The sequence below is a fragment of the Lotus japonicus genome, chromosome 4 (assembly GCF_012489685.1).
Source record: "Lotus japonicus ecotype B-129 chromosome 4, LjGifu_v1.2".
NCBI lineage: Eukaryota > Viridiplantae > Streptophyta > Magnoliopsida > Fabales > Fabaceae > Lotus > Lotus japonicus.
In genome coordinates, this window is record NC_080044.1 from 65,844,792 (window position 1) to 65,863,829 (window position 19,038).

Consider the following 19,038-nt stretch of genomic DNA (forward strand, 5'->3'; position numbering starts at 1 on the left):
TTCCTCCATGAAACCACTAGAACCAATCACTTCCCTCCACCGCACACAACAATGGCTCCTTAGAGGTTTGACGAAGAAGGGATGGAGGTGAGGTGGGAAGGAGAGGCGTGACAAAGCTCTGACTAAATTGCAGGACGTTCACCCAAATAGGCAAGATTATCGAGCCAATTGGGGCAAGGATACCTACATTAACGTGAATAACCTCACAACTATAGCCAAAGGGGTTAAACTAAAAGAAGAAGGTGGTGTTGCTGGTCCATTTTAGGTCAAAAGTGATGATGGTGCAAAATTGATTATGAATGATATTGACGTCGCGGCCGTTGAACCATTCGCACCACTGCCACACAAGTACACTTTCTAGAGAGTCTCCTCCTTTTCATTAACTACACTGAGTGCAACTGCTCCGGCTAATCACATGGAACTGGAATCAAGTCTAATGAATTTGAAGATGAAAGTAGCAGAACAAAGAACACCAACAAATAATTGTGAGTTATGTTGCAGTACTTTTAGAGGCCATTGTTGTTTTGAACCTCATCGAGCAAGTGTTCAACGAAATGCTTAAACCATACATTCCCTCACTAATCTGAACCGTGAAGAAGCTTTCCCTTTTCCAGAGGCGGAGATTATGACAAAGGAGAGTTGGTTTGGGAGGTTGATGGAGGTTTAGGTACGTACTTTTGATGCAGTTTTCCCGAATAGGCAAGGAGAGGTATTCTAATGAAATGTATGTTTGGAAGAGAGGTTGTGCTTAGGAGAGGGAGGTGGGTGATCTTGGTGAAGAGAGGTTTTGGGCAAGAGATGATCGACCATGAAAGGGGGAGGAAGAGGTAAGTTCGGTGGATGAGAGTTTTGGAACATGGGCAGTAGGAAGTGGCAGTGATTTTTTTTTCTAGGCCAAATATTGCATTAAAAGGAAGTGGCGGTGATGATGGCACATGTGGTGATAGGAGTGACTAGAGAAAAACAATTAGTTTGCAAATTACAAAACCTTTAAATATCAAATATTACAGATAAATTTCATAAACACTTAGTTTGCGAATTACAAAACCTTAAAATATCAAATATTACAGATAAATGTCATGTTAATTTATATTATATTGGTCAAATTACAGATAAAGAAACAAAAATGCAGAAGCATCAAGAAGTATTCCATGCCATATATTTTTTAGTTTTTAATCAAATGATGTAAATGAGGTGACTTAAGCACATAGAGTAAATGTGACCATTAAAGCACTTAGTTTTTGTATTTTGGAGACAATACAGAGCATAACTTCTTGGCTACATTATATACTTTGTTCAGTTCAGACTTCACTATATACTCATTTTCCTAGGGAATAGTTGAAGCTGGCAACTACCTTACCTATTTGTAGCTTCCTCAAGTATAAGATAAGTTCAGACTAAAAATTAAGGTTGAATTACATGCTTCAAACTAGTTCTAGGTTATGGACACGACCAACCTGCATAACTATTGATAATCAGAATAAAAATATAGCAGATGGACCATAACATGTCTCATACAAGCAAACAAGTTCTGTTCTAAACTTGCCCAACAACTTATAAGGGAAAAAGCGAAAGGAGAACTAAATACAGCGTAAACCTTTAAAAAAACATGGTTTCCAGGGTGAAACTTCAAATAGAACAAGTGAAATGACTAAAATCTACATCTTGAAAAAGAGGCCAAACACTAGACATTATTCACAAAACCCCTTCTAGAGTAACATAGATTAGTGATGATATATGATAGGAACAAAACAAGTAACTATGTCTATAACAATACTACACAAGATCACAGGAAAAGCCAATCCCTTCTATAATCATGAACTAAAATTCAATGTTCAATGTAACAGTACACACTTGCATACATACCGCAATCAGTTTCTTCCAAGTGGTAGAGATCTGCAAGAGTATGTTTCTTTAAAATCAGATTTTCTGGATGAAGTGAATATGGAGGCATAGACTTCCTTGGTAGCATGTGCTGGGGCCACATCAATTGCCTTGAAACGCTTCGCAGCACCACCACCATTAGAAACCTTCCCATTTACTTCCACTTTAGCTGAAGCCTTCTCCACAGCAGCCATAACATGCTTGGTACCACTCAACCTTGACCCTTCCAAACTCTCACCCTTCACCTTCTTATTCTTCTTCCCCTCCCTCACCCTGGTCTTCTCCATCTCCATCCTCTCCCTCAAAGCAGCAACCTCATCTTCATTCCCATTAATCACAACCTTATCCTCCTCCCCATAATCCTCATGGCAAACCAAACAACTCGACGACCGAACTTCCTTCAACGCCTTTGCACTCAAAACATGCCCACAATTCCTCAGAGCAAAAAACCTATACTTCCCATTCAATTCAAGCCCCGAAATAGGACACTGAAACTTAGCCCCATCTTCAGCTCTAGGAACCGAAGAAAGCCGAATCGTGATCATATCCTTCAAACCCTTGATATACCCAAACTCCTTGGGAAGCTTCTTCCCGAGCAAAGCCTCCACCAGCGCTTCCTTGTTGAAGATATTCCCAAGCTTGTCGATCACGCAGGGTTCCCTCAAGGGCTCGTTCGAGAGCGCGCAGTTCTGCCACTTTGACAGCCTCTGCTCGTTGGGGTCCACCTTGTCCGGCTTCTTCTCCGAGTACATCTTCAGGTAGCAGTCGCGGGACTCGGCGCCCGTCGCGCCGCCATCGCCTCCGCCGCCGCGGAGGCGGGATTGAAGAACGAGGGTGGAGAGAGGGGCGATTTGGGGGATCGAGAGAGGGGTATCGTCGGGGAGGGGTTTTCCATGGAGGGTGAAGTAGAACGAGGATCGGTGGTTTGATTCCGGGAAGAGAGAGCGTTTCAGGTCGGCGAGGGTTTGATCGCCGGTGACGGATTCGTGGCGGATTTGATGGAGGTCCGGCGATTGGATGAAGATTTGGAGCGATTTCTTGCGATTCATTTTGGAATTTGATTCTAGGGTTTGTGAAGTGTGATTGTGAAATCGGAGATTGAAATTGAAGGAGTTCTGTTCTGACGATTGAGGATTTGGGAACCTAGTTTGACATCTGTAGGGAACCGATGTTGAAGATTGCTTCAGTTAGATGGGCTGGGCCTGATTTGCGATTTGGGATCATGATAGGTGAGATTGGGCCATCTTAATCTTGACCATGAACCTCATCTTTTTTTTTCGATAAAAAAAAATTGATCAAAAATAAAAAATCGTGTAACCATTTTTTAGTATTTGAGAAAATGTAGTAGCATAAACTGATTGAATGTTTGTGGTAAAAGAGTTTTACACTGTATGAAATTCAGAGAAGACTTGAAGAAAGGAAAGAGAGTGAAATCTTGATTCAATTGAATGAATTGTAATGTACAGAGTATTTTACTTTTATACAAAGAGTAAAGCAACTAACCATATATCTAACTAACTATAGTCTAACTAACTCAGTTAAGTGTAAAAGTAATTAACCATAGTCTAACTAACTCAGCTATATGGTTAACCAGTCCTAACTAACTAACTAACTACTTAGTTACTGAAGTAACTAATCACAACAGTAACAGTAAAGTAATCTAATTTCTATTATATGTAATAGTCCCCCTCAAACTGGAGAATGGATGTCTTGCATTCCCAGTTTGGAAAAAATGTGCTTGAATGGTGCTGGAGTCAAAGGCTTGGTGTAAATATCTGCAAGCTGGTGAGAAGATGAAACAGGCAGAAGATGCACTAAGCCTTGGTGGAGTTTTTCACGGACTATGTGACAATCCAGCTCAATATGTTTGGTTCTCTCATGGAAGCTGGGATTGTGTGCTATATGCATGGCTGACTGATTGTCACAATACATTGACACAGGTGACTTAGGAGGAGCTTGTAAATCATGCAACAGATAGCTTAACCACTGAATTTCACAAACTGCAGCCGCCATTGCACGATATTCTGCCTCACAAGACGATCTTGAAGCAGTGTTTTGCTTCTTAGATCGCCAAGATATCAATGAAGTGCCAAGGAACATACAGTAACCTGTGATAGATCTGCGAGTGTCAACACACCCTGCCCAATCAGAGTCACTAAAGGCTGTCAAAACTGAAGAGGGTGAAGCAGAGTAGAATAAACCACAACCAGGATTTCCTTTGATGTATCGAAGAATCCTATGTGTTGCTGCTTCATGAACATCAGTTGGAGCTGAGAGATACTGGCTTAGTTGATGCACAGCAAATGATATGTCAGGTATAGTGGTGGTTAGGTACAAAAGTCGACCTATGAGACGACGATAAGAACTGATATCAGAGAGTGGTGTCCCTGTGGTAGCACCAATCTTTTGTGAGTTATCCATGGGAGTTGTGGCTGACTTGCAAGCTAAGAGTCCTGAATCTGAAAGCAATTCAAGAGCATACTTCCTCTGATTCAGAATGATGCCCTGAGTAGACCTTGCAATCTCTAAACCAAGGAAGAACTTGGCTTCTCCCATGTCTTTGATGCGAAATTTATCATGAAGAGATGTCTTCACTGCCATGATCTCTGTCATGTCATTGCCTGCTAACAAAACATCATCTACATAGAGTAACAAGGCAGTAAATTTCCCTGAGTCTCCTGTTTTGATGTACAAAGTGTGATCTGCTGAGCTTTGGACAAAGCCAAGGTCAATTAGAGCAAGACACAAAGTTGTGTACCATTGCCTGCTGGCTTGCTTGAGCCCATAGAGGGACTTTTGCAAGAGACAAACTTGATTTGGCTTAGAAGGCTTGAGTCCCTGAGGTAATGCCATATAGATCTCCTCCTCAAGACTAGCATGTAAAAAGGCATTATCCACATCCAATTGGTGAAGAAACCAATTGTTAGTAGCAACTAGAGCCAATAACACCCGAAGTGTTGTCATCTTAGCTACTGGAGAAAAAGTGTCCATAAAGTCTATGCCCTCTACTTGTGTATAGCCTTTGACAACTAGGCGTGCCTTGTACCTTTCAATTGTCCCATCCTGTTTGTGTTTGACCTTGTAAACCCATTTGCACCCAATTGGAGTCTTATCTAGTGGTTTGTCTACAAGTATCCATGTGTGATTTCTTTCCAAAGCCTCTATCTCTTGGTCCATGGCCTTCCTCCAGCACTCATGCTTGACTGCCTCTGAATATCTGGTTGGTTCACTGACTGTGGTGATATTCATGATAAAAGCTCGATATGCAGGTGTCAATTTATCATAGGAAACAACTTGAGATAATGGATGAGTGATACCTGTACTAGAAGAACTAGTTGGCACAGCAGTTGTAGCAGCAAGAGTACAATGATAATCTTGTAAGTAAGTAGGTGGCCTCCTTTCTCTGGTAGAAATCCTCTGAGTAATAACCTCAGGATTATGAGAAGTGCCTGAAGCTATAGGTTCTGTATTAGGTGCAGAAATGTCAGGGGTAGTGTAGTCAAAAGGTTCATCTAACATAAAGGTAGGTTGAGGGAAAGAACTAGAATCTGTGTTTGAACCAGAAGTAGTGGGAAGGAAATAGGGAAAGATTTTTTCATGAAACACCACGTTTCTGGAAATGGAAATACTTTTTTGTCTTTAGATCAAAGACAATGTAACCCTTGGTTCCTGATTTGTATCCTAGAAAAATGCACCTTTGAGCCCTAGGATCAAACTTTGTCCTATGACTAACAAGAGTAGATGCAAAGCAAAGTGAACCAAATACTTTGAGATAAGACAAATCTGGGACTTTATTGTGTAAGAGCTGGAAAGGACACTTGTTTTCAAGAACAGGTGTAGGGAGTCTGTTAATCAGGAAAATAGAGTGAACAATAGCATGAGCCCAAAAAGTTTTTGGTAAATGTGCTTGGAACAACAAGGCACGAGCTACATTTAATATATGCTGATGCTTCCTCTCAACAATAGAATTTTGTTGAGGGGTTTCAACACAACTTGTTTGGTGAATTATCCCTTTACTAGCATAGAATTGACTGAGTGCAAACTCTTTTCCATTGTCACTTCTTATGCTTTTGACAGTTGTTCCAAATTGATTTTCTACTAAAGTACAAAAATCCTGAATCAATGTCTTAACCTCAGCCTTAGACTTTAATAAGTATATCCAAGTATACCTAGAGTAGTCATCAACTATGGTTAAGAAATAAGAGAATCCATGCAAAGAAAGAACAGACATTGGACCCCATATATCAACATGAATTAAATTGAAAATTGCAGAACTAGAAGATGTACTCAATGGAAAACTCAATTTCTTTTGTTTTGCAATTGGACATATATCACAAATGTGTTCTTTAGTACAATGAACATAAGGAAAAAGATCCCTTATTGACTGCCCTTTTACAAAAGAAGGGTGTCCTAACCTATAGTGCCACAGATTGTGTACATTGGGATCAAAACTACAAGATACATTGACAGTGGGTATATCAACAAGGGGAACAGAAGAAGACACTGAATTACACTTGGATAAAGGATGAATTGAAGACTTATTGAGGATGTAAAGTCCCTTGACTGCTTTAACTGTGTCAATCGTCCTCCAAGCACTGGAATCCTGTATTACACAAAAATCATCATCAAATATTAGCTTGTAACGAAGGCTCTTGACTAGTTTATGAACTGAGATCAGGTTGAATTGAAAATTAGGCAGAAACAGGACATTATGAAGAACAAAAGTTGATGTGAGATGAATGGAGCCTCTAATCTTTGCTGTCTCAATGATGCCATTTGGTAGAGAAACAGGAGTTGATCCAATATGGCTATATGAACTAAAATAGGCTAGTGTGTTACAAATGTGGTCTGTAGCACCAGTATCCATGACCCAAAAAGTATCAAGAGGATGAGATTTACCATTCTTTGTGGATATGGCACTCGAGCTACCATTACCATGTTTGCTGGGGAGAACTTGAGTACAAGAATTCACACTGGCACTATGCTGTGAAGAAGAACCCTTTGAATCTGAAGTTGGAAGTAGAGCAAGCAGATGCTGATATTGATCAGCTGTGAACCCAAATCTAGTGGTTTCTTGTCCTGTGGATCCATTCTCAGAATCCTGATCTTCATCATTAACATGAACACAGTTAGCAGATTTATTGGCATATTTTGAATTCTTGAACTTGAATCCGGGTGGGAACCCATGCTTTTTGTAACAAACATCTACAGTGTGTCCCATCTTCCCACAATAAGAGCACTTCTTTGATGAATATCTACTCCCTCCTGAGTTGGAATGATATCCTCCAGAATTTGATTGACAACTTGAACCAGTCTGAGATTGAGAACCTCCAGAATGAGATTGATAACTTGTTGATGCTCCTCCTCGATTGTCATGTGAGTTATCCCTTGCAGCCATCATGGCCTTAGAACCAGAAATATTTTCAGCAGAAAATTGTCTTTCTTGCTGAGCAATAAGGGCAAACACTCAATTCACATTAGGTAAACTATCTAGCAACATCAACTGTGACCTAACTCCTGAATATTGGTCATTCAATCCTCTAAGAAACCTCACAACCTGGTTCTTGTTCCTCTCATCCTCTATGTTCTTGATTGCTCCACAAGAACATCGAGGATTACAAGTACACACAGGCAATGGATTCAATACATCTAATTCATCCCAAAGAATCTTCATGCTAGTGTAAAATTTGGATACAGAGTTATCACCTTGTTTCAAACAAAAGATTTCTTCTTGGAGTTCTGAGATCGTGAACAAATCTGCTTGAGAAAACCTTTCCCGAAGCTCCTTCCAGACATCGATAGCCTTGTCTCGCCATAGAATTGATTGAGCAATCTCGACGCTCATGGATTTGATCAACCAGCTCAAAACAAGCATATTGCAGCGTTGCCAGAAAGGATTCACTGGGTGATCTTGAGGTGGTTCAGCAATCGTTCCATCCACAAACCCTAGTTTGTTCTTGGTGAGGAGACTCATCTTCATCGCCCTCGCCCAATTGTGGTAGTTTCCTTCCGATAGCGGCGGCGAAACCAGAACGGTGGAAGGGCTCTCGTTAGGATGTATGTAGAAGGTGTGGGATGCGGTTTGTGCATCTTGCACGGTGAAGGGATAAGCGGCGGCGCCGGCAGGTTCAGCCGCCATGGTTGCAGCGGAAGAGCTCTCTCTCTAAGAGAGCTCTGATACCCTATGAAATTCAGAGAAGACTTGAAGAAAGGAAAGAGAGTGAAATCTTGATTCAATTGAATGAATTGTAATGTACAGAGTATTTTACTTTTATACAAAGAGTAAAGCAACTAACCATAGATCTAACTAACTATAGTCTAACTAACTCAGTTAAGTGTAAAAGTAATTAACCATAGTCTAACTAACTCAGCTATATGGTTAACCAGTCCTAACTAACTAACTACTTAGTTACTGAAGTAACTAATCACAACAGTAACAGTAAAGTAATCTAATTTCTATTATATGTTTTACACTGTCAATGCATGAAAATTACATTTGTGATTTACATGTTATGAAGGTGTGTGATAGAGGACCACGCGATTTTAGAGGTTGTTTTTTTTATAAAGGCCACAATTAATTGAATAAACCACGACGGCGTCAAATAATAAAATATAATGACATATCAAATATTGAGGTGGCTTCAAATATTGAGGAGGAGCAAATCTGTTAGCTCACATCTTTTTTAACAAATGCTAACATCAAGGAGACAAGGACTAAAGTCTCTCACTATTTTCAAAAATCTGAGTTGTAAAATTTTGAAATGTAGCTTGAAGAGTTAATGCAATTTTTTTCTGTTTGGTGTAGTTTGAGTATTGCAGCTTAAAGATAACATTATTATAAAATAAATATAACTATATTAACGCAAAAAATTATATATATATATATTAATTATATACGCTAAAGTGATTAATCTACACTTATATAGTAATATAGACAACAATTAAAACAAGTTGAGTTCAAAACCATGAGCCATTGATATGTAAATTGCTTAACTCATTTTCATAGTCAAGTTTAACAAATTGTAGAATCGCTTCTCCGTGCACGAATACATGCTATCCTAGTTTTATAGAGACTGAAAACACAATTCAAGGACCAACTTGGCTATTTACCCATGCATCATTATGTTGAGCTGAGCATAGGCCGGGTTTGTGCCCAAAAATATAGAACTGCCACAAACTGAAATTTCAGTCCAATCAGCCGCCTTCAAGTTGGTCCCTAAACTTTAAAAATCCATCACGCGATCCTTGAATGTGGCAAATGTCATTCAAATTAGTCCCTGAGGTTAAAACCATTGACGGACGTTAACGTAAACGCTGAGATGAATTTTTTTTCCATGTTGGAGTGTCCACGTGTAAAATGAAAGCAGGGTAAAAAAATTAACCTCCATTTAGTCCCTCATTAAATTAACATAATGCATCATCTTTCTTTCAACCAAACCCATCAAATCAAAACCCAATCCTGAGAAAATCAAACCCATCCCACAAAATCAAACCTTTCAAAACTCTACCGTGAGAAGCAGAGAAGCAGATTCAGATCAAAGAGGATGGAGGAGCAGGCATCTCATATTCAAATCTGCGTACACATGACAGAGAGAAGAGAAGATGAAGCGGAAATGAGAAACGAACTGAGATGAAACGACGAACTGAGATGAAACGGCGGTAGTCTGGGTCGGAGGTTTGAATTAGGAAGGAGGTTGGTTGGTTCAGTTACGAAAAGTGGGTGTCGGTTACGAAAAGTGGGTGTGGCTACGGATGTTGGGTTTTCAGTGTTTGGTGAGAAAAGCTTCAGATCGGTGAGATTGATTTGGCTTGGAGATGAGGAAATGAGGAAAAGTTGTAAGCTTTACGGTTGTTTGTGGCTTGGATGGAAATCGTTTGGTTCCATTGCAGATCTGTGTATCTGGGCTACCCATGGAAGTGGTATATTATGGACAAGAAGATTCTCTTTGTGCCTGAATTGGGTCATGATGAAATTGAACATAAAGGACTTTTAGATTGGATCGGTGTGTGCGGTTTGTGTATTTGATTATGCAATTGGAAAAGGTAGATTGGATCAGCTGATATTCCTTGGCCTATAAAAAAAAGGTAAATTTCTGGGTTGAGAGGGAAGAATTTCTGGGTTTTTTTTTGTTTAGAGGGAAGAATTTTTTGGTTGAAACTGAATGAGGAGAAGGAGAAAGAGAATGAAGTTTTTAATTTTCTGGGTTTAAAAATGGTGAATTTTACATTGGGGACTAATTTGCCACATTCAGGGACCAATTAGAGTCCAAATGTTTTACCAACACTTCAGTTCCACGTATGTAGTCCAACTAGGAATAAAAATTAAAAAACAAAGATTTTGTTAACGTCCCGTTACATTTTTTAACGTCAGGGATTAATTTGAATGACGTTTGCCACATTCAGGGACCGCGGGATGGATTTTTAAAGTTTAGGGACTTACTTGACAGCGCCTGACACTTTCAAGGACCAACTTGGCTATTTACCCAATGATGCATGTTACTATAATTAGCAATCTTAATTCCCATAAATATGATGATGAGTTGATGACCTCTCTATTTGAGTCTAGATGATGAACATGTTATGTTATTCGTGAAAGCAGTTGCTTGCTCCTCCCTGTTGATCCGTCCTGCACCCGCGTAAGACTTCACTTGAAAGTTCGAAGTGATGATAAAACCTGTAAAAAAATTGATTGTAAGAACCACATTAACAGAATCTCACATTAGGATTAGAAAACTAATCTTTTCCACTAACACAAGCTAAGAGTTAAAAAAGACAAATAAATATGAGCATCATAAGTTCATAACTACCTTCCTTACATCTCGATCAATAAGATCTTCTTTAAGTACCTACAAAAGGATCCCACAACAGAATTATAGCATGATATCAGAAATAACTAACTTAGATGAGATAAAGAGAAAGTGATATACGTAAAAAAATATGTAGTGGACTAGCTTGAGCAAAACGAGAATTCTTTTAAGTGCTCCATCAGTTTCATTTTCATCAGTCTTCAATTCAGCAAGTGATTCGAAATTCAAACCAAACTGCCGACGACTCCGAGCAAAAAAATGGTATCTTTCAATCAGTATCAGATTATCTTCATGCTTCGTCCATACCTATAATATTTGGAAGCAACATTTTCATACAAACCATTAAAAGAGCGATTTTAGTCAATAGGTTCCCAAATGACAGAGAATGACATCTGAAACATTAAATGGATGGATCTTAAAACATTTCAAACTCTGAGCTCACTATATACAGATATGAACTTTCTGTAAACTACTACACCAAAACTGAATAGCCCCTCACAAGAGAAAGAAAAGAAACCAATAGAGTAGTAGTTTAAATATTATAAATGGATCGATCATGCTTAGTCAAAATTGCAACATAGGATGGTTTTCAAAGCCATGCTGCCACATCTTCAAACACTTAAAACATTGAAACTTTTAATCATGTGAAGATTGTCAGAATAAATAAGACCCAAAAACCAGAATGGAACAGAAAATCTGTTAACATAGTCCAATCTCTCTCACGTATGCATATGCATAAAACTATAAATGGAAAGTGGAAAAAGAAATACTTTATTTCATAAAATAAAATAAAATAAATACATAATTCAAGACACTAGTAACTTCGAATGAGTCAAGGGCCATATTTCCTAATCCTTGTTATATTTACAGAAAGCAATATAGTAGAATAAAGCTTATATGTAAACAACTAAAACAAAACTAAATATTTTTCAAATTTTAAATAAACAAAAAGTTTAACATGCTTTGACATTTTGATGCATACAACTTCATAAAATGGTTTCCAAATGAGGACTCAGAATAAGGATGCTGGTATTGACACGCTCGTATAAAAAACTAGAGCCAGCTGATAACAATTGCATTGTTGCACTCTTAATTCCTAAGATCATCAAATGAAAATGCAAGGACTACTAATTTCTTCCTTCTTATGCCCTATTCCCCGAATCATAAATTAAAGAGTAGTAACTTTCTTTAATTAACATTATAAAATTGCACCCAAACTGACACATTTTCAGCAGAGTAATCCGACCAAATTTGTGAGTCCTATCATACTACAATAATGGGTGAGTGATAGACTGAATGACTTTCAATGCGACCTACCATTGAAATCATATTTTTCTCCCCTTATATATAAAAAGAAATTGACTTCAAGTTCAAGACACATAAACCAATCCACAATGGTGGTTTCTTATTTTTGTAGCTTAACACAATTCCCGTGGGTTCAAGATGACACAAAGGGTTTATGTTTGGGTCGCACAGTAGACCCCATGTATTTATGTTTTTTTAATTCCACTTATGAAAGAAGGAGAATGAAATGTTGATGCAGGAAAGAGAATTAATTATTTTTTAATAACAAACCACCTAAAGCAATCATTGCTTCTGGAAGCAACATCTCTTATTTTCAAGCACCCAAACTTTCACCTGGGCATGCTCCAACATCTCTTATATGGCTAAGATATGGTGTAAGCCACCTCCATTGTAGATGCTCTTATGTTCATACATATGTAAAAAGAAAAATATTCTAGGACTGTCTTCAATAGAAAATAACTACCATCAAACAAACATTCCAATTAGGTAATTTAGCATTACATGCAAGTCAGAAACTAGCAGTGCACTCACTTTTTTTGTGTCATCAAGAATAAGGACGGCACTTTCTTGCCCCAGCACAACATCAAGACCCTTTTGATGCTTTTGCGTGTTATCGTCTCGAGAAATCACCTTACGTTTGAAGTATTCTGCTTGAGGATCAAGCAGCTTAGCCATCTTCTGTGCATAGCTCCGATTACCCATGGTGTATATGTACATCTCAAAGTATTTACTTGCTTCTTTGAGAAATGTGCGGACAAAAGGCCTCAACTTGGTCATCATGTCGGTGTCTGATTTGAAGAGGCTATCTATAGTTTGATTATATACAAGTTCAGAAAGACAGCACATGTAAGAACCACTAAAAACCCGAAACATCAGCGGTGAGATCAAGACAAGGTTGGAGTGAGTCAGAAAGGCCCTAATTCTAATAAAATGCAAAAATTGGTGTTATCATACAAATCTATTCAATGAACTTTGACCAACGGAAGAGTCACACTCTAAGGATAGTGTAACTCCAATTTTTATCTTTATAACATATGCTGTTTTATATGATGATGCAGTGATGCGACATGCAGCATGGTCCAATAAAACTAAGGATATTTGTCTTTTAGAATTCAAAGAAACATCAACAAATCAATCTCTTTATTCAGCAAACTTTTCAAAACAGAATCATGGACAAAGAGTGCATAAAACCTGTTCGAAACTTTCAAGATGCAAATAATGAATACAAGTGCAAGATCAGAATAGACTCACTCTACCACACTTTTGCTACATTGTTTTAAAAATTAATAAACCAAGAGAGTTATATAATGCCAAATTGCCAACAGATAATCATCAAAACATAGTAGCAGTATGTGAGAAAGAGTTTCACCAACAAAACAAATTAGTTGATATGTGAGAAAAACAGAGATGGGGAAAATACTAAATGCGTTTTAAGCAAAACTGCTAATTTAAAATATAGATGCTAATTACAAGAAGCAAAAGAACAATGGTCAGCCTGTACCTCCTAGAGAATCTGTATGGGTAAGTAAATACAACTCTTTTGAGCTCAAACGATCAAAGCGAACGGAATTTAGCAATGTCTGATCGAGATCAAGAACCAAGTATAGCTTTTTATGACATAAAAAATGCTTTGTCTCTTCATTCCGCACTCTAGAAATTTCCACATCATGAAGTCTCAGTCCCTGCAAACACAAATTTTCCCACAGATTTAATAAAAATAATAACTATTACTCGGCTAAATTGCATAAATTGATGAGGTTAAGTGCACCCACCCAAACATCATTCTAACCAGATTATCAAAATGATATATGACTTCGATATTAAATTAAATATTAGAGGATATGTTATAACTATAAAACCAAGAGAGCCTCATCAAACTATAGTAGAGTATATAAACCATTCAGCTGTATACTTATAAATTAATGCGCTGCAAGTTACAACAGTATAGTACTCCTTACACTAACAATTACTTCCAAAGGAAAGAAATATCCCAAGTGAGTTTTGCACTTTTGCTATACAGGCTCACCACTACACTTTTTGGTTAGGATCAAAAACAATGAAATTGATTTAACTCAAGTTACTTGAAAACTGACATGCAGCAGGAACAACAATCAAAAGCTAAATTGGTAATTCCACAAGATACATTTCTGGAAAATATACATACCTCATGTATGTATTCAAATGGTATGCCATATTTCTCATCCAGATCTTGCTCACAATCCATACACATACCTCTAAATGAGTAAGGATGTATACATCCATTTCCCACAGAGGCCTGTGCAACTAGAAAAAAAAAATGAGAAAGTTACAACACTTTCCAGAATAATGATAAAAACTGTAATAACAATTGCACAAACATCTATTAAGAATCTATTAAATCTGAAGTGCAAGAGCTTCCCCATCAAAAAAACTCAACTCCCATTTCAAGCCACAAGCAATTTTAAACCATTGGAACACTCTCCTTTATTAACTTTTAAACTTCCAGAGGATCATTTTTAGTGATATTTCCAACCATACCATTATGGTTTCCTTATTATAGCTTCAATTAGATAATCAAAAAATAATTAATGATTTAACTCATGTTATGCTCCATCAACATATAAGACGTGCGGGTCTACTAAGTGTGAAAATATTGTGCAGAGTCATTACAAATAAATTTCAGTAAGGAGTAAGGACTAGTAGTTATCCTGTTACTCATAAGAGAAGTCTGTTTATTCATGTATCATTACTTTGTAAGAATGTCCACCTTCAGTAAATAGCGATCAGTACATGTCATAGAGAAGGAGGGAAATGGTTTAGTAAAGCAAATTACAAAGAGCAAAACAAATTTAATAAGCATAGACAGAACCAGTTGATACTTCAAGAGGGCTATAGAGGCAAAACTAAAAAAGATGATCACATCCTTTTGTTCTAATCAGGTTGTGTGTGAATAAATTCTTGAAAATTACACCCTGCTGCATATGTGTGAGATGATTTTGGTTCCCAGTAAAGAATACCTAATTCCGGTCCCATAATTCCTTCCAAAGTAGATCCCTCAGTTTCCTCAGTTTCAACTTTTCGTCTTTTGGTACTGCTTTAATACATAAGTTAAAGTGTAAGTTATAACAGTCAAATTTAACAAAAAAAATTGAAACAAGAAAAAATTAAACCAATACATAATTATCTCTCCAAAGAAACCAAGAACACAAACCCTAAAGTCTTAGTCTTCCAGTCAGGTTAATTCTAATTGGTTAACAATTCCACAAACCAGAAAAATAAGTTATCATACAACAGTGAAGATATTGAAAACAAGACACGGTTAAGGTACACAGTAATATGAGTTGTTAAGTAAGAAGAAACGATATATACTATTAGCAACATTTCTTCTATAACATGATTGATGGAAAGAAGGCTAAAGTCAAGATCCCTTATCCAGATTATCATTTTAGTCTGCCTCTATCCATAGTAAAAGTAATGCCCTAAATGTGATCAAACCCTGGAGGCATGATCTATCATGATTTTTCAGAAGTTATGACTCCATAATGATCTGTGATAAATGAAAATTAATTCAAAATGCTACAAAAGTCTGAACTATAACTGAAGCTGATGTCTTGCTAAACTATTAGTGAAGTCTGTAGTCTGAACCACCACAGTACCTGATGATAACACCAACAAAACTTTGTCCTAGTAGATGGGGTCAATTACATGTATAAAGTACAAGCCATTGCACTCAATTAGAAACCAATTTTCCAATAGAACTATTTATTAAAACACCACATATCTTTGTATCTAGACAATGTTTAAATCTGCACTGGTCTCATAAATCATAATCAGATATCTGAATATGTCAACTCATTCCTAATAAACTTCAAAACATTTGAAATTCCAATTGGCAACAGTTTAACTCATATAAGGAGTCAGAGGACACAATCACCTCCCACTCTCAGCCTCATCTATGTTTTCAGCTTCTTTATCAGATGATGAGCTGGATGAGCTTGCATCTAGTGCAGCATCAAGAAATGCAATGAAGTCAGCCATCCAAAAAAGCCAAATTAGGAGGAAGCAAAACCCATAAATGAAGAGATTATACAAACCACAACCAATTAGAAAATTAAACAAAGATTATTAGCGGTAATTTAGCTTTAACCAATTGAGAATCAGATGAGCAACAAGTTAATATCACGAATGTCGACCCCCGACTTATCTCCAAGATTACAAGTGCATGATAATCAAGTTGATCTTCATATTGCAGCAAACCTCAGTTTTTTTATGAACAGACTAAACACATCAATATTCATAGTCATTTTATTTGCTAAAATTTCTTGGTCAAGACAATGACATGTGCATTCCAACCTTCAGCTTGCAGACATTTTCACCATGACTTCGATAAAGAAGCAGTTTGAATTGATAGTTCGCAACGAAAAGAAAGAATGCGAAAGTAGGAAGAACAGAGAACCTACCTGTGTTCTTCACGTCTATGGATTGATATGAGGGATTCATCCTGGTCTTCTCCCTCAAAACAACAACCTCACCTTCACCTTCACTCCCATTGATCAAAACCTTATCAAACTCCGCAAAACCCTCGTGGCAAACCAAACAACTCGACGAATTAACCTCCTTCAAAGCCTTTGCACTCAGAACATGCCCACAATTCCTCAGAGCGAAAAAACTATTCATTCCATTGAATTCAAGACCGGAAACAGGGCACTGAAACCTAGCCCCATCTTCATCCCCAGGAATCGAAGAAAGCCAAATCGTGATCAAGTCCTTCAAATCCTGTATGTGCCAAAACTTCTCAGGGAGATTTTTCCCAAGCAAAGCCCCCTCTAGCGCTTCCTTGTTGAAAACATTCCCAAGCTTGTCGATCACGCAGGGTTCCCTCAAGGGAACCTTCGAGAGTGTGCAGTTCATCGATTTCGACAGCCTCTGCTTGTTAAAGTCCACACTGTCGGGGGTTTTCTCCGTGTATATGTCCAGGTAGCCGTCGCGGGACTCGGCGTCGTTTGCGACCCCGCCGCGGAGGCGGGGTTGGAGGACGAGGGTGGAGAGAGGGGCAATTCGGAGGGTTAAGAGAGGGGTTTCTTCGGGAAGGGGTTTCCCATGGAGGGTGAAGTAAAAAGAGGATAGGTGGTGTGATGCCGGAAACAGAGAGCGTTTCAGGTCGGCGAGGGTTTGATCGGCGGTGACGGATTCGTGGCGGAGTTGTTGGAGGTGCGGCGATTGGATGAAGATTTGGAAGGGTTTGCGATGCGTCTTCTTCATCTCTTGCTAGGGTTTAGTCAAGACTCGAGTGTGATTGTGAAATAAGGATTGGAAGTCGAGTTTGGGTATTTATAGTTTTTGAACTCGTAATAGGCACATGCCGCGATTTAATAATGATGCGCGTGAGGGCGCATTATATAATTAGTTTGACCTAGTTACACTCCCTAGACATTTTTAAACTCGGTCGGGTGATCGACTTGGTTAAGACACTAGGTTAATGAGCCACTGGTCTGACCATTGAGTCATTGTTGACTCGGTTAACACTAAAAAAAATTATTATTTTGGTAAAAGGCTTCAATTAATATATTGAAAGAGGGCACTAAAGGCCATAAATACAGTAACAAAGCTCAACCTACAAGGATTTGACGGAAAGAACTAGGTCTATAAGCTAGTATTAACTTGCTTGAGCTGAGAAGATAGTGAAATCTTTTAAAAACTCATAACACAAAGTTGGGTCTGTACAAAATAAAAAAGCACGAAGCTTTATCACACACTAAGTTGGGTCGAGAGAAAGAAAAACTAAGCTGGACCAATACACTAAAATAAAAATTCCACTAGAATTCCCTCACAACTGCCTAACACATGACAAAAACCCTAGAATTGCCTCCTCTCACATAGCCATCACACACTCAAAGAGGAGAGAGATCAGAGAGCGGGTGTTGCGTTTGAGATATCGACAATGATGGCTGTTGTTGGCGTGCCCGAGTTTCTCGGCGATGGTTGGGGTGGCCGGAGTATGTGCCGATTGAGCATCTTCGCGACTTCATTCTCCTCTTGGATCTGAATGTCAATGTCATGGTTTGAAGATGAGGAGTTTGGTTGGCGAAGGTCGAAGCACAAGAAGGAGTAGTCGCGGTGATGTTTCGTGCGGTGGTAGGTTGCGTCTGACGGATCTGAACATGGAGGAATTTGGCTACGAGGTGGAGGACAACAATGTATTCAACTTGCAACCATATCTTATTGCCTCTGATATTTTGTTTTTTCACTATACCCTATTTAGTTTTTTTTTCGATCATGGAATCATTCATTTTTTCACTATACTCTATTTTCCGATTCAATGTTTTAATGTGCTATGTTTTCTTTATCAGAAAAGTAACAATGACTATTTGTTTGATTCTGGTTGTGAGATAATTTGTAAACGATCACAGTCATGTGATATAATTTTTTGTGAGATCATTTTACCATGAAAATCTGCTTTAAAATCAAATTTGTCAACGTTGGAATTTGAAGTTTTTTTTTGAAAAAAACTTACCGGTCCGACCGTAGCTCTAGGTCACCAGTTTTTACACCGATCCGGCCGGTTCAAGATGAGTCGATTGCATCCCCGATTCGTTGCTCGACTCAAATTGATCAGGGTCCGGTTCTCGATTCAACCGGTCGGTTCGAGCTGAGTTTAATAACACTGCTTATAATTACTCTTTTATTGAATAATTCACAATCCTTTTAAAAAAATCACAATAACATTCATCTCTTGATCACTCATTGAGGAGGGAATCACACCAACATATCTTAGTCTTTATGACTCTTAAATGACCAACCTCATGCTTGTTCGCAAGATTGGGTCTTCGAGTCACCATGGCCTAATAAGTCCAACACGCCTCAAAGAATCTAGATTAGTTCGTTGCACTTGGGGGCTAAATACTAGAACGGGTTGTATTGGTTGATCGTGTTTTAATTGAGTGAGACACTTGGTGCATCCATGTTCACGTTGTATTTCCCTGAGTTGTATGATGCAAAAACATGCTTAAATGAAATTTGTTAAGAGTAATGATATATAGACTTTGAGTTTCCACAACATCCA

General features: G+C 38.2%; 2 protein-coding genes across 3 annotated transcripts; both read right to left on the bottom strand.

The window, feature by feature from the left end:
* Positions 1–1,585: 1,585 nt before the first annotated feature.
* LOC130713487 (uncharacterized) lies at positions 1,586–3,035 on the bottom strand. The gene has a single exon (XM_057563251.1). It carries the CDS (start codon positions 2,931–2,933, stop codon positions 1,872–1,874), a length of 1,062 nt encoding a protein of 353 aa, XP_057419234.1. The 5' UTR covers positions 2,934–3,035; the 3' UTR covers positions 1,586–1,871.
* A 5,800-nt stretch (positions 3,036–8,835) lies between these two features.
* Positions 8,836–17,356, bottom strand: LOC130710307 (RNA polymerase II C-terminal domain phosphatase-like 4). Of its 2 annotated transcripts, XM_057559523.1 has the most exons (9): positions 16,436–17,356; positions 15,910–15,976; positions 14,993–15,066; positions 14,161–14,279; positions 13,498–13,678; positions 12,528–12,802; positions 10,812–10,997; positions 10,692–10,730; positions 8,836–10,558 (listed from the first exon to the last, which is right to left on the bottom strand). In XM_057559523.1, the coding sequence occupies exons 1-9, from the start codon at positions 17,235–17,237 to the stop codon at positions 10,529–10,531; spliced, it is 1,773 nt and encodes a 590-aa protein (XP_057415506.1). In that variant the 5' UTR covers positions 17,238–17,356; the 3' UTR covers positions 8,836–10,528. The 2 variants fall into 2 exon arrangements, with proteins under 2 accessions (XP_057415506.1, XP_057415507.1); XM_057559524.1 differs by lacking the exons at positions 14,993–15,066; positions 15,910–15,976.
* Positions 17,357–19,038: the final 1,682 nt, after the last annotated feature.